This window comes from Macrotis lagotis, chromosome X (assembly GCF_037893015.1).
Source record: "Macrotis lagotis isolate mMagLag1 chromosome X, bilby.v1.9.chrom.fasta, whole genome shotgun sequence".
Lineage (NCBI taxonomy): Eukaryota > Metazoa > Chordata > Mammalia > Peramelemorphia > Peramelidae > Macrotis > Macrotis lagotis.
Window position 1 is genome coordinate 51,504,851 of NC_133666.1, and position 15,045 is coordinate 51,519,895.

The 15,045-nt window shown below is 43.0% G+C and overlaps 1 protein-coding gene across 1 annotated transcript in view; it reads right to left on the reverse strand.

Moving 5' to 3' along the window:
- The window catches only part of BRWD3 (bromodomain and WD repeat domain containing 3), a 114,749-nt gene extending 100,351 nt beyond the window's left edge, over positions 1–14,398 (reverse strand). Inside the window, 6 exon segments of the mRNA XM_074205417.1 lie at positions 4,390–4,488; positions 5,086–5,236; positions 13,452–13,511; positions 13,812–13,841; positions 14,019–14,077; positions 14,207–14,398. Coding sequence (XP_074061518.1) covers positions 4,390–4,488; positions 5,086–5,236; positions 13,452–13,511; positions 13,812–13,841; positions 14,019–14,077; positions 14,207–14,246 — 439 coding nt within the window. The 5' untranslated portion in view covers positions 14,247–14,398.
- Positions 14,399–15,045: the final 647 nt, after the last annotated feature.

Genomic DNA, 15,045 nt, shown 5'->3' on the forward strand with positions numbered 1-15,045 from the left:
TCAACATGATTTGGAGGCACAATCATGGTTTCTTAAAGACTAAGTCTCCAAAAACACAAGCTGTGGCAGAACCTACACCAGCTAGCAAGGCTCTGGACATGGGTCAACAATCAATGGATGCCTGTGCCAGAGGACCAAACTGGTTAACATGACCAGAGTTCTGGTTAAAAACTAAAGGGTTTTGAAAGGCACAGCAACTCCTGAGGCATAGGAGGGGAAGAGCTATGCACTGGCATGAGAAAGTACCCATACATGTGACACCAAGTCTACAAGAATGGTGGTCCTACACTAATAATGAGCAGAAACTAGAAACCCTGGTATTGGTGAAAACAAAATCTGGAAAAAAGGGGCCAATCTTAAATTCGATGGATAATATTTAACTATCTCGACTAAGGAAAGAGGATCACAAAGAACCCATCACAATAGGCAATAGAGGTATCATCATCACTAAACAGAAGTCTTGCCAATCTTATCAAACAAATAATGGGCACAATGTAATCCCTCAAAAAAATGTTAAAACATACTCAAAAATTGTTTAAAAGTAACACTTCAAAAATTAGTTTCATAAAAATAAGTGATCATTACAGTAATCTTGCTCACTCTGTCACAATCTAGGACAAAGACTTATGAATCTTTTACATTTATCATTTTAAGAACTGTGCAAAAATGGCTCTGAATACATACAGCAGAATAAAGGAGAAAGTAAAATGCTCTCTCCACAAAGACCATTTCCTTAGATTAAGGGAGTGTGGATGGATCATGCTAGTGGCCATGATTGAAAGGTGAATCACCATCCAAAGGTTACTCATTTTGATCTTGGGAATGATACATTAGATGACTTTTCAAAGTAGATTCCTTCTGAATAATTATACTTTGCTCAGACTAATGTTAAAATTAGCCATTTTTATGATATTCTTTTATGGTAGCTTGGACGAGCTATGGGCAACAGTGGGGAAACCCGCCCAGAATTACAAATTTAAAAGAGCGTTTCCTGTTGGTTTTGCTTACTTTGTTAATAGGTAAATCGTGTTTGTAGTTTTATCTGGTTAATATAAAAGAAGCTAACTTAAATTAATTGACTATATCGTGTGCTCCTTTTATGAGCTATTCAGATTTCTAATGAACTAAAAGAAATCACACCATGCTTGCCTAAATCATATGTCAAACAGCCCCACCCCTCTGCAACCAATAGAGCAGGTTCCTAAAAGAATCAGAACATCAATGTCTGCCACAACCCCATTTCAACAAAGACTTCCATGAGACAACAACCAAATTCTGAGAATTCAGGCAGAAAGCTATTTCTTGTGGAAAACCAGAACTTTGAGAGAAAAAAAATATGTTGGATTAAGATATTAGACACAGTACAAAAAGAGGGAGAATAATATAAATAACAGAAAGAAAACCTTATCCATTCAATTGACATACATGGTACCATAGTGATATTCAAATAGGCACTTCTTTGTTAGGTTGAAACTAAGATTCACTTACAAATGAACAAATGATCATAGTGTAAAAACCCTGAGTATAAATCTTAGCCTTACCATTCATTCATTTACTAACTCTGGAACCTTGGGCAACTCACTATTTCTTCTAAACCTCAATCTCTTCATCTGTAAAATGGTGACACTACTTAAAACAGACTTCAAAGGGTTACAAGACAATGTATATAAAGTATTAAGCAATAAAGGAATGATAGTGATAAATGGATGAAGAAGGTATGTATTATCTCTGTTCAGTATAATTACTTATTAAATGTGGGTCTATCTTTTGAAAATAATAGCTAGATGATCTTCCATCCCTTACCCATCGGATATAGTATTCTTGCTCAGTCAATGGGACCAAGAAAACCATTACACAAAGAGGAGATTGAGGATGAGTTCAATCAACCCATTCTCCTGATAAACCATACTGAGTAATTCTTTTATATTTTCAGCCTATGCTATCTCTTAAGTAGCAGGTTCTATAAATTTACCTGCTCCATAAACATTTGTTAACCCTCTTTAAAACCTACTAGCTTCACATTTAAAGGGAAAGCATAGGTAAATTTGGGGTCTGCAAATGAATCTACCTACTCAGAACAAGAAAGGACTGAAAAGTGTGTCAAGGTGCCCTGAAATTCATTACTAAGGTAGAGCTGCTTATTCTGAGTGTCCCAGGGTTCTCTCATTGGGCAAGGTAGACTCTCAGAAAACTAAGAAATAGGCAGGGAGTTCTCCCCAAATGGACTCTGAAGCAAGACAAGAGGAGTCGATGCCTCTGCCTGCCTCAGGGCTCATCACTATACCTTTTCAGACTGAAATGTCCACATATGTAAAATGTTAACTATACAGACCCTAACATCCTTTTTAACTTTGATTCTAAGTCAGACCTTCCTTTTCAATGCTACCAGGAAAACTTAAGGGGTCAAGGGTATTAGGAAAAATATTAAGGAAATATTCCTTCCCCTCACAAAAATGACCACACTCACCAGAGGCACAAGATAGAAATTGGGTCCCAAGCCAAAATAAATGGATCCTCTCTTGGTGATCCAAGGGATATTTGAGGAAGGTAGGGTAGACGAAGCCCTCTTGAAACTTGTGGCTAAGAAGAGGGGGTAACTTTAAACCACTGGTAACATGCTCACAGGGGAAGATGGTGTAAATAGATCTTAAGACAAAACCTTTCTTCTTAAAACACAGGTTCTTGTACTGATTCTGCTTGACTTTTGAGGATGGGACTTATAAAAAAAAATAAGTACATGAAAAATGGGGATGCTAAAAGGACAGGTGTGTGTTGATGGGAAGGAGGGGGAGGTGATTGTTGGGTGTACAGGGCCGGATATGGGCTCGGGTGTTCCTGGTTCCAGGGCTGGTGCTCCATCCATTGTGCCACCTGGCCATACCTACAATTATTACTATTACTTTTTTAATTTTAATTTTTTCTCTCCCCTTTACTTTATTGCTCAAGCAAATCTATATTTTTGGGGGAGAGGGGGTATTTTACAGCAACTACATTGGAAGCTCGTAGGGCTTGGAATATAATATTTTGTTTACTCTTAAACAAGAACATTTTATTAATGTATAAAAACATTTGAACAAAATGAGAATAAATAAATATTTTAAAAAACTTGCTAGGAAAGAAAACAAGAGATAAGACAATCAATTATGGAAGAAGGGAAGGGAAGGGAGAAGGGAAGGAAAAGGAGAAGGGAAGGGAAGGGGGAAGGGAGAAGGAGGGAGAAGAAGGGGGGAGAAGGGAGAAGGGAAGGGACAGCACTCTGGGAGGGTATCAATAAATTTGATTAGCCCAAAGCCTGGGGAGGGAGGAGCAAGAGGGTAGATTGCCCACCTGCTGACAACAGGAAGCACCTGTTAGTACTCTAACTGAATAGCACTAGAAACTTCTGCAAGGCTGGCTCCAGTTAACTGTATTTCTGACCCACCTCAACTACATACAGTTTTTAGGCCCAAGTTTCTTCCCATAGGAGGAAAGCTAGTGTATAACGGAACCATCTGTGTTTGTCCTCAAATGGACACACACAGTAAGAAAAAAAGGTACCAGTAAGAAAAGCAAGGGGAAAAGGAAAAGGGAGAAGGTCAGGACCCAGTTAGGTAAACAAAGCCTTTCAAAGATAAGCCAGGTTTTATTCACCCTCAGGTGGTAGCTTTGAAATATAAATCCTAGATCACTAAGAGGATGAGGTAGGGTACCATGGCTAGACATCTGTTTAGTTACAAATCCATACCAAGTCCAAAAGGACATAAAAATTTAACAATGAATGAGCATTACTTAGAAACTGCTCATTCACCCACACATAAAAAAGTTCTCCCTGGCAAAATAACAAGAGACTATACTCTACAGACTCACATAATGAAATGACTTGTAAAATCTCACTTCCTCAGCCTTGGCAAAAGGAGCCTCCTGTTCAAACTTCTAGAAACAACCTGAACCAAAATGACCAGTTACCAAATTTCCACAACTGTTTGCTTTATTTAATATTTGTAAAAACAATTTAGCAAAGCGGTACACAATCCTTTAACAAAAATATCTTCAGTAAAGAGAGCTAGGAGCTGAATGGTATCTCTATGCATAAATAAGTAGTTAAACTAACATCCATGTTTCACATATGTATATCTGAAAAAGAAAGTGCTTCACGTGAGAATGACTCAATTCCTGAGTAGAGTGTGAAGCTCTAACAGTACAGGATTTCATAGTTTGTAGCCTTAGAGCCACACAGGGCATCTTACACATAGACACCTAAAAATGTTATGGTTGGTCAACATTTTGAGAAGAGGGAGATTCAATATGAAACCTGATAATGTCACCAGGTTCTCTGAATAGTCAAGAGAATTCTTCTATTTGAGATTTACAAGGAAGAAAGGAAATGACTTTCTCCCATCTACCACTTACCAGTATTGGGGGTACTTGTATAGTCTGCAGGCAACTCTGGAGGCCGACCACAGCAGAAAGCTGCAAAGGCAGATCTGTTCCATAGTGCACTCTTAAAACCTAAAGGAAAAAAAAACCAACATCTAATCCATGACCTAAGTTATCATCTACATTTTCACTACAAGTATTGCTCTTGAGACTGCAATGGCTAACTTTTTTGGCTTTTTTAAATGAAATGTTTTGTCTCTTTTTGCCTCCTCAGTAACAGGCACTTAATAAATGTTTACTGATTGAAACTAGTTTATTTGTACATCCTAAGCATCTAAATTTCTGAGGAACTGCTAACTTTATCAGGGTGGGATTAGAAACCAATACTGTCATTCACAGGCAAAGCAGAGGCAGAGCAGTAGCTAGCATTCAGCATGAGGTTGGAAGCTTGACTATTGGAAGTGAGGCCACCTCCTGCCACTGAGACATGTCCCTTCCCAGAGGTAGCAGATTTCACTCTTCTGTCTGCAAAGATTACAAAGGCCTCTTACTCTCCCCCCATGGTCAGAGCTATCTGTACTAGCTAACTACCCAAGGCACTCCTCTCCATTATCCAGGTACCCAAGAATATCAACAAGATATGTCATTTATCTGCCAAGTCTTAATTACCTTTCACAATCTCCCCCTCTTCCATCTGCTTGTCACCCCCAGAGGCTAGAAAAGTCTTACCTTTTGTTCCTCTCAACAAAGACTGGCGGCCAACACCTAGTAAAGTCTGTACCCCAGGAACACTCTGAGGTATCTCTCTGTCCAAGAGGGGACCAATCCGCTCACAAATTTTTAGGAGGTAGTCTGGAGGAATGTGTGCATTGGCTGTAACCTAAAACATACAAAAATGTTTTGTAGTTAGCAAAAAACCTTGGAAACATTCTTGTATTTAAATGCTTTCTAATGAAGAATTGTTTTTAAATAAGAAATTTATATAAGATGAGTAAAATGACAAAATTTGGCTGAACCTAACAATTTAGGAACTTTAAATTAACATATCTGGGGGCAGCTAGGTGGTGCAGTGGATAGAGCACTGGCCCTGGAGTCAGGAGGACCTGAGTTCAAATACGGCCTCAGACACTTAATAATTACCCAGCTTTGTGACCCCGGGCAAGTCACTTAACCCCACTGCCTTGCAAAGAAAAAAAAAAAACTATCTGGACATCAACACTGATCTAACTCATTTTTAAATGTCTTTTAAATCACAAGCCCAACTGTTAGTTGCACACAATTTATTCAGATGCATCAACCCATCCCTGCCAGAGAAAATCTTTGTCGCCCCCCCCCACAGAGTTAAGCAGTATTTGGCTTGTAGCAAGTGCTTATAATTTGACTTGACCAAGGAACCACAGTAACACTTTTCTGAAGAATACTGGAGATGGACGTCAGTATAGCAGGAAAAGCACATTCCTCCTTGAAGGATTCAGTTTTAACCTTTATTCAAGAATTGAGAGGGATACAAGCCCCACAAACCCTCTGCCCAGGTGACAGTGTGATCAGGTACTTGGAATCAGAAGACTTCAATTCAAAGTTTTGCCCCTGCCACCTCTTAGCTCTGAGACCTTAGTCTTAGATCCTCACTGGATCTCCATTTCTACAACTATAAAAATAAGGGGGCAACTGAGTATTATTTAAGTATGATTCCTTCCATCTATCAATTCTGGGTTCCTTTGCTATAAAAAACTGACATCAGGTTTCCCCATGAATCCAAATCACAAGAGTAGGAGGGTCACATAGGGGCAGCTAGGTGGCACAGTGGATAGAGCACCCGCCCTGGAGTCAGGAGTACCTGAGTTCAAATCCGGCTTCAGACACTTAATAATTACCTAGCTGTGTGGCCTCGGGCAAGCCACTTAAACACATTGCCTTGAAAAAAAAACTAAAACAAAAACAAAAAGAAAACAGGTCATATACCAGCTAAAAACAGGTATTGCTTAAAACAAATTTGTAGGGATCAGTAATTTTAGTCCCACTGATTTCTCTCTGGAAAACTACAGTTCTTAGATGCAATTAAGTGTTTTGAAATCTGCAAGCAAAAAAAAGTATAACCAAAGTAGGGTAAATCCTATACCATGCCTAATTGTGTGACAGAGTTTCATTTTGGATCTGTAATATACTGACCTTTAAGAACAGTCTAGTAAGAAATTTTGGAGATAACTAAATCAGAAGCTCCATCAAAAACATAGGTGTTATTCTCTCATTTGAAGTACCTAACTTTGCAAATGATCCCCCTTTAGGAGAGAAACAGGTTCTCAAAGGTGATTTGTCCCTTAATAAGTGGCGGAGCCAAGACTTGCCCAGTTCTAAGGACTCCCATTTTAGTTTTTGGATCTGATGCTAACCTTTCTGATTTAACAGTGAACACACTGAAAGGTTCAAGGCCTTCCTCACAGTCCCTTTGAGCACAGTCTTTTCAGTCCAAATGTATTACTCTTTCCAAGAAATCTCACTGTCCTCCAACCATTTAAACAAGTGTTTATATTCTTTTAGCTTTCCAAAATGGTTAATTTTAAGATAATGAGTCATCATGAGAATCAAGATTTTTAAGCCTCCTTGAAAACTGTTGATCTAGAACAAAAGCAACCTAGGTGTCTAAGCCATCAGAATTATGGGGTTTGATTAGAGTACTGGCCACACAAAGTATTTACTTAGGTGTCCCCTCAAACAGAGGCCTGTTTAGAACTGTCAAGCAGGGGAGGCTAGGTGGCGCAGTGGAGGCTAGGTGGTGCAGTGGAGGCTAGGTGGCACAGTGGATAAAGCACAGGCCCTAGAGTCAGGAGTACCTCGGTTCAAATCCGGTCTCAGACACTTAATAATTACCTAGCTGTGTGGCCTTGGGCAAGCCACTTAACCCCATTTGTCTTGCAAAAACCTAAAAAACAAAAAAAAAACAAAAAAAAAACACAACTGTCAAGCAACTGCTAGTGCAGCCATTCGTTTGGGTTCCTTTTTTAAGCCTGTTCACCAGGTAGCAGATAACAGCATGGACAGGAATTTCAAGAAACTGTGTAAGATGGTCCTTAAAAGCCTTCAGAAACACTAATAGCAGAGGTGGCTAGGTGGCACAGTAGATGGAGTAGTGGCCCTGGAGTCAGGAGTACCCGAGTTCAAATCCAAACTCAGACACTTACTAATTACCTAGCTGTGTGGCTTTGGGCAAGTCACTTAACCCCATTGACTTGCAAAAAAAAAAAATCAAAGAAACACTAATAGCATCTCAAGATAGAATAAAACTCCTGGACACACCCCATAAAAGGAAGCCCTTAGCAAAAGTTCCTACATAGAAGAAAAAAAAAATCAAACCATAAAAATAGTAGCTAAATTACTGTTTGGGGGTATGGTACAACATATAAGAGGTTAAACTTAACCTCATTTTATTTTCTCAAGTGATTTAAGAAAAAAAAAAAACTTGAGAAATTTTTCTACCGATAAAACAAAAAGCTGAGTATTTAAATAAGATCAATTTTCATATCCTAGACAATTACAGGGGAGAGGAAATGAGGAAAACACAAGATGAAACCAAGGCAATCAGAGAAATACAAGAGTTAAGAGTCAAAAACCATTAGCTCTCCAGTAGTAGGTAGTCACCACTCCTCTTGCTTATTGTTGAGCTCTGAAATGCCAAACTATCTTCACTGGATTTTCAATTCTTCTGAATTTTTGAATTTAAACTTTTTTAGGATGGAAAAAAAAGCAAAGAAACTTGGGGTAAGGTGGAAAACAATGTTTAACTGTTCACAATGGCTTATGATAAATGCACTATGGTTATACTTGCCAACTCCAGAGAAAGGATTGACAAATAGATGTAGACTATGCTTTATCTATATGTGTAAGTATATCTGGCCTTCTTTGGTGTGGTAACCCAGGGAAGGACAGTTGGTAACTAAAAAGATAGCAACAACAAATCAAGACACTAACTCCTGACATAATCACCGAAGGACATACAAAGACTTTGTCTCCACTGACCAAATTCCTTCAGATTGCTATGATAAGAGAGTATTTATTTTATCCTTGAATGTGACAAATAGCTTCATATCTCAGCCCTTGTTGCTTTTCTGTGACAACTAGACCCATTGACAACTTATTCTGATTAAAAAGTTCTGGTCGCAGTTTGAGATTAACAAAACATCGGGTATCTGACCATGTAGGCAGGGCAAGGGAGACTGGAGATGAAATCCTGCCCCCAATCTTCTGCAGAACTTCAATTTCTACTTAGTAAAATGGAGAGAATTCTTGTAAAACTCAAATCATAGGATTGCTGTGAGCCATTCAACCACTTTGAAAGTCCTTCTAAAGGACTGCATTATCATTGAGTTGTAACTCAACTCCTGCCCACCCAAAAAAAGGACTCTTGCAAAAAGCTGACCCCTTTCCTTGCACTTCTAACAAACTTGGCTTAGACTAAAAATTAGGCCTCGGGTTGTAGTGGTTTGCTAGCGTTTGGGACCTGAGGTGTTTTAGAGGAATTCTAACGGTCATCTTGTCCAAAAACTCCCACTCTTTAAGAGATGAAGATGGCTCAGAGAGAAGTAATTTACTCAAGGTCAACCAGGTCACCATGGAATATGGTTCCAAGTCATACCTTGTGTGCCCAAACAGCAGGTAGGATTCTTTCCACATCACTATATTATCCCTCCACAAGGCAGGAGAAAAGTATATAGTGCTGAGGAATGGCATGTCAGATTAGTACCTCCACCTAAGACCAAAAAGACTAAACTTTACATTGAAAAGGAAGGCAAGAGGGTGGCTAGGTGGTGCAGTGGATAGAGCACCGGCCCTGGAGTCAGGAATACCTGAGTTCAAATCAGAAAGGTTAGCATTAGATCCAATCCCTGGGCAAGTCACTTAACCCCACTGCTTGAAAAATCCAAAACAGAAAAAAAAAAAAAAGAAAAAAAAAGAAAAGGAAGGCAAAGGGTTTTTTGTACCATTTTTTTTAAAAACTAAGAATAGCTCTTAGAAAGCCAGGGTAAAAACAATGGTACTGAATCTTGGGAGTCAAGCTTAATCCAAGATTTCAACCCTTAAGTGCTCTGATATTTATTATCTTGTGGCCTTACAAGAGTCACCTTTGTAGACTTCAGTTTATTAATGTCTAGTGATGTTCCAAGGAGACACACTTCTAGTTCTAACTCCATAATCCCATGCCTTTATGAGTATTTAAAAAGATGATCATCATTGGCTAGAGATACTAAACATCCAACATCTTCAAGAGTAGACCAGCCAAGCCCTGGAGAAAGCATGGGCCTCCAGGTGAATTTAGCAAGTTAGAAAGGACTCAAGCACTCGAGCACTGCCTTGCATACACAATGCTTACTTCCAGGTCTGGGACTTAGCACTCTACCCAATGGTTATTGTTCTATGCCACTCATGGCCAAAATGACAACTCAGGCAGGTGGTTTTTGTTCTAGTGCAAAAGTCTTCAGAAAAAAATAGTGCCCCCTCCCTGTGTGTACACATGCTAGTTAAGAAAACACACAGCTTAAAATGCTTCAACATTTACAAATAAACTACACTCTTCACTATCACTTGCCCATTCTACTAAACAGTAGAAGCCAAAGGTGTTAAAAAAAAAATTGTTTGCAAGTGAACCATCTAGGAACTACATGATAATCTTTGCAAGTTTATTCTTAAGGCTGAGTGAACAAAGAGCCTGAGGGCAGGGAAAAAAATAAACCTCTGCAGACTTATTACAGTTCCTTACTGATATAAGATTAGAGCCATGGATTTACCTCCATCTAAATAATGAAAATCAGTTGGTGCTGTTGTTCTGCTGAAACTTTTAAAAGATTTAAAATCTCCAAGATTTTTAAAAATACTATTTTAAAACATTCATTATCTATTCTTAGTTTTTTGTTAAAAGGACTTTCAAAGTTATTTATGCTGTGACCCAAGACAACTGAAGGACTTACTGTAAAAAACACTAGCCATACCAAAGACAGAGTTGATAGTATCTGAATACAGATTGAAGCATACTTTTTGTAACTATTTTCTTGAGATTTTTCTTTGGGGGGGGGGGCAAGATATGCATATAGTTCTACAAAATGATTATTGTGGAAAGGAATGTTTTCATGACTACACATTTCTAACCTCTATCAAATAACTTGCTTTGACAAAGAGGAGGATTGGGGTAGGAGGAAGAGAGAGAATTTGGAACTCAAGGTTTTAAAAGTGAATGTTGCAACTGGTTTTTGCATATAATGAGCGAAAATGATTTTTATTATTCTTCTTAGTAGGCAATTTACCTTTGCTTTCAGTGTTCTCAAATAAAATCTATCGTTTTTGTCTAAAGCCATTTTAAACTGCATACCTAAAGAAAACTATCAAAAAACAGTTAATTTTCATTTGTTATCAACAAAAGTGAGGAGCAGCAAGTATGAAAACAGAAATGCCTCTGTTAACATTTACAAAATATTTCAAATGAAATTTTCCAATAGGTAGAAGAGTTCCTTCTCAAAATCCCTGATTATGAACACAAAATGCACCTATTTTGAAAGTCACATTCAAAATTTCTTGTCTGATATCTCATGGTATCCTTTCTTAAGTGGATACTTCAGATCTAGATATCTCTTCTTCAATGATATTGGCTTTTAACAAAAACCATGCTTCACTCCTACCCTACTGCCTTGTAAATTAGGAGTAAAACACTATTAAGTGTTTTTATGGCTCCACAAATCTAGAAAGCAAGGGCATAGCTGCAGCAAAGTTAAGAAAGAAGTATAAGATATCCAATTTTGTTTTCTTAGCAGCTTTGTCTACTGTAAAGATGAATTTAGTAGATTTAAGAAAGCTGGGGTTGGAGTACTGTGACATCTTGGGCAGGTCAGACAAAGACCATTAAGGCCTGGTACCCATTTGAAAGGGAGTGAACTGGTGATCTCCAAGGGTTATCTACTAGCTCTTAAAATTATGAGGCTATGATACTTCTTTTAGTAGTCTCTTAAGCAAATCATGTTAGTTAAAATGGGAACAATAGAAAGCATAAGGAGCTAACATAAACTTTGTTTCAAACAAAATAATGTCACTAATTTTACAAGGAATACTCCATTCTTGGTGAAAGTTCCTTTCCCTTTTTCTTACACATTTCTATTTTATTACTTCTTGGGTTGGGTTTTGGTTTTGGTTTTTTTTTTTACCCCAGCTTCTCTTCCCAATAAATGTTTACAAAATTAATGCACATAGAATATTCCAGATATAAAACTTTTCTATTTTCTGATGTGTCCTGAGAGTATGTTACTCAATTCAGTGCTCAAATATGTATTATTAGTCAGCAATGTAATTGAGTAACACTACCTACAGGGACTTCTGGGTCAGTGAAGTTTACTGCTGTTTAAATTCTGCCCCAGCCCTGCTGTACCTTATCTGCCCTTTGAAGACATAATCTGAATTGGCTTTACAAAATATTATGGTTAACCAAAAGTGTCTTAAATCACTACTTCAAAATGATCTATTTGGGAAATTGTCCAATACCAATGGGAGACCATCAGAAATAGTTTAAACAAGAAGGGTTTTCTATTAATACCTATTGCCATGAACATTTACATTCAAATCTACTAGTGCAATTAATCTAATTAATTTAAAAGCAAGGAAGGTAGGAAAATAGAAACTTAAAAACATTAAATCATTCTTAGCCAACTTTTTCTTTGTTCATTTCTGGCAGGTAAGACCAAAAATTTAGTAAGGCTGAACTATCAATGTACTCATTTTTCTAATTATTCAATTTGCATAAGTTTCACTTCAGGGTTACAAATTTTGTATTTAAATGACTTAAAAAGTAGAAGTTGCCAATCAAAAAGCAAGTACTATCTCTTCCCTTCAAAATTACAAGGAAAAACATCTGCCAAAATATTTGGAAATGGCTGATACTGTTTCATCATTTTAACTTGCCTTGCCAGAGAAGACACTCACTATTCATTTTTGAGGTGAAGACAATTTATTTTGGTAACTGTGGAACTTCTCTCTCTCTTGCTACTTCAGACTCATTTAACCTCCCGTAAGTATTTTGTGCATGACCACCTTTCCCCTCTAATTTTTAATCAATCCCATTTAAAGAAATACTGATTTTTGAAGCCTGAATACACATCTCTATTCCATTTGCCCGGCTACCCAATGCACCAATAGTTAGACTGAGAAGGAAATTGAAATCTCTTCTTCTTGTCCAGTGGGAACATACGGAAAAAAGATAGGTACACATGAACTGAGGAAAACAGATTGTGAGAAAGAACATGAAGAGTCTAATGCGTTTGGAGTTTTGTCAAAATCTAAATTATATTTACCATATAGCAGCTCCTTAGCAATCTAAATTCATGTTTTGACAAGTCACAAAAAAGCTAACGTACACATTACCATTTTGATGAGAAATCGAGTCACGCAAGCCTTATTTATAGATGATCTGAGTAATTTCTTTTCCTACTAGATTGAACACACCGAAAACCCTAGATTGGTGGTCAGTCCTCCAAGGGGAGGAATTGGGGGGGGGGGGTCTGAGGCTCCTTCAGCCTAGGGTTTTTAATTGTGTCGTGGCCGTGCCCCCCCCCCCCTTTTCAGTGTCCTCTCCTCCTCTTCGTCCAAAGGGACTGAAGGCTGGCCTCCGTTCCCGTATTTCCAGTCGGGGCCAACCAGGAAAGAGTTTTCTTCCAGCGATGCCCAAGCCGAGCTTGTTAGCGGCGCTGCTATTGGCCAGCGTCAGGCCTTGGTACGTGCCCCGAGATAACCCTCTGCTTTTTCTCCCTCTGCCCCCTCCCCACAAAGGGCCTTCCCTGATGAGGGTGGTGTACCCCCGACCCCGAAATCCCCGTCCCCCCAGCAGCAGCCCCCCGAGCGTGCCGGGGGGGAGCCGCGGCGCGGCGGGGGGGAGGGGACCCCCTAGGCCGGCTTCTGGCAGCCTGCGGGCAGGGGGGACAGGGGCAGGGCGCCCCGGCAGGGGGCTGGGGGCGTGGGGCTCAGTGCGGGGCTGGGGTCGGAGCGCGCGCTGCGCCCCGGGGCGGGGGGGCGCCCGGCCCAGGCGGCCGCGGTCGGGCCAAGTTGGAGGAGCAAACTTTACTCACCAGGTCTTGGAAGCTTCTGCTGTGCTCGCGTCCTTCCCAATCCAGGCGCTTCGGGATCAGCTAGGGGGCGGGGGGGGGCGGGAGCGGACGGGACGGACACTCAGCGGCTGCCGGCGGCCCCGACTGCGCGCCCCCGCCGCCCCCCCCAGGCCGCCCGCTCCGCCCCCGCCCCGGCTGCCCTGGCCGCCGGGGGGGGGGGGGGGGGGGGCCGCGGCTGCAGAGGACGGAGTCCGTCGGGCGGCGCTCCGCTGACCCGCCCCGACCCGACCCGGCCCGTCCCGCTCTCGCCTCCCCGCCGCCCGGCAGTCCCCGCCCGCCCCCCGCAGCGGCTCCCGCGGCTCCCGCAGCGGCTCCCGGTACCTGATGCTCCTCCAGCTCCTGCACTAGCACCTGGAGCGAGACACACAGAAACGCGGCGCGTGAGGGGAGGGAGCCGGCCGGCCGCCCCCCGCGCCCCCCGACGGGGCACAAGCCGCGCCGCTCCCCCGACCCTCCCGGCTCCCGAGGGCGGCGGCGGCGGCGGCCCCGCGCCCCGCGCCCCCCGGACAAGCCGCGGCGGCTGCTCACCTGAGCGGATTTATTGCAAGGTCCGGACTGCAGGAACCTGGCTATCAGGTAATACAGTTCTGCGGGGGGGGGGGGGGGGGGGGGGAGAAAATCAGAGAAGCGGCGGGAGAAGGGCCGCCCCCCCGAGCCCCGGCGGCCGCCGCCCCCCGGCCCCGAGCCCCCCGCTCGGCACCCCCCGGGGGACTCACCGGCTTCGATCTGCGAGGGGGCCGCCGGGGCCTCCGCCATCCTGTGACTCGGGGATTTGGGGGAGTCAGGGGCGGAGCGGGTGGGGGCGCTTCTATTGTGGCGAAGCCCCCATGACCCGGCCCCGGCGGCTCGCCGCTTCCGTTGCTTTGCGCGCCCCAGTTTCGCTCTCTCTCAGATTCATCTCCTCACGTTTCGCCCCATAGATATTCTAACCCGAGCGCTGAGGAGGCGGAGAAGGAAGGGGAGAGCCGGGAAGGCGGAGCCGAGCGCCGCCGAGAGGGCGGGGGAGGAGGGAGGAGGCAGACGCCGGCCGGCGCGAAGGAGGAGCAGGGACCAACTGCGGCTGGGGGAAAGGACCCGGCCGCAGCGCCGCCAACTCACCACCGAGGGCGCTCGAGAGCGTCCGCAAGCCGCTCGCCTCCGCCGGAAGGACCGCCTCCTCTGCCCCGCCGCAGCACCAGCGAGCGAACAAGGCAGAAGGCCGTCTCTATGGTGCGCGGCGCTCTGGCCGTGGCCGCAGAACTCGATGGCGTCAAGCCGCCGTGCGCTTTCCGGCTTAGTTACCTTCGCCGCGCCGTTGCTAAGTCCTTTCCTGTGACGTTCTATTCGCTGGCGTTGGCTCCTGGGGGGCGGGGGAGGGGCGGGGAGGCGGGGCCTCGGGCCCGAGGGCCCGACCCGCTTCGGCTCTTTCCGCCCCCCCAGCGGGGGGGCTTCTCCCCGGGGGGCCGGGCGGCCCTCCCCGGCCGGCCGAACTTGACCCCTGCCCCTCGGCCACTTGGCTCCTTTAACCAGACTTACCCGAACCTGGCGGACCCCTCAGCCCCGCTGATGCTCTCCT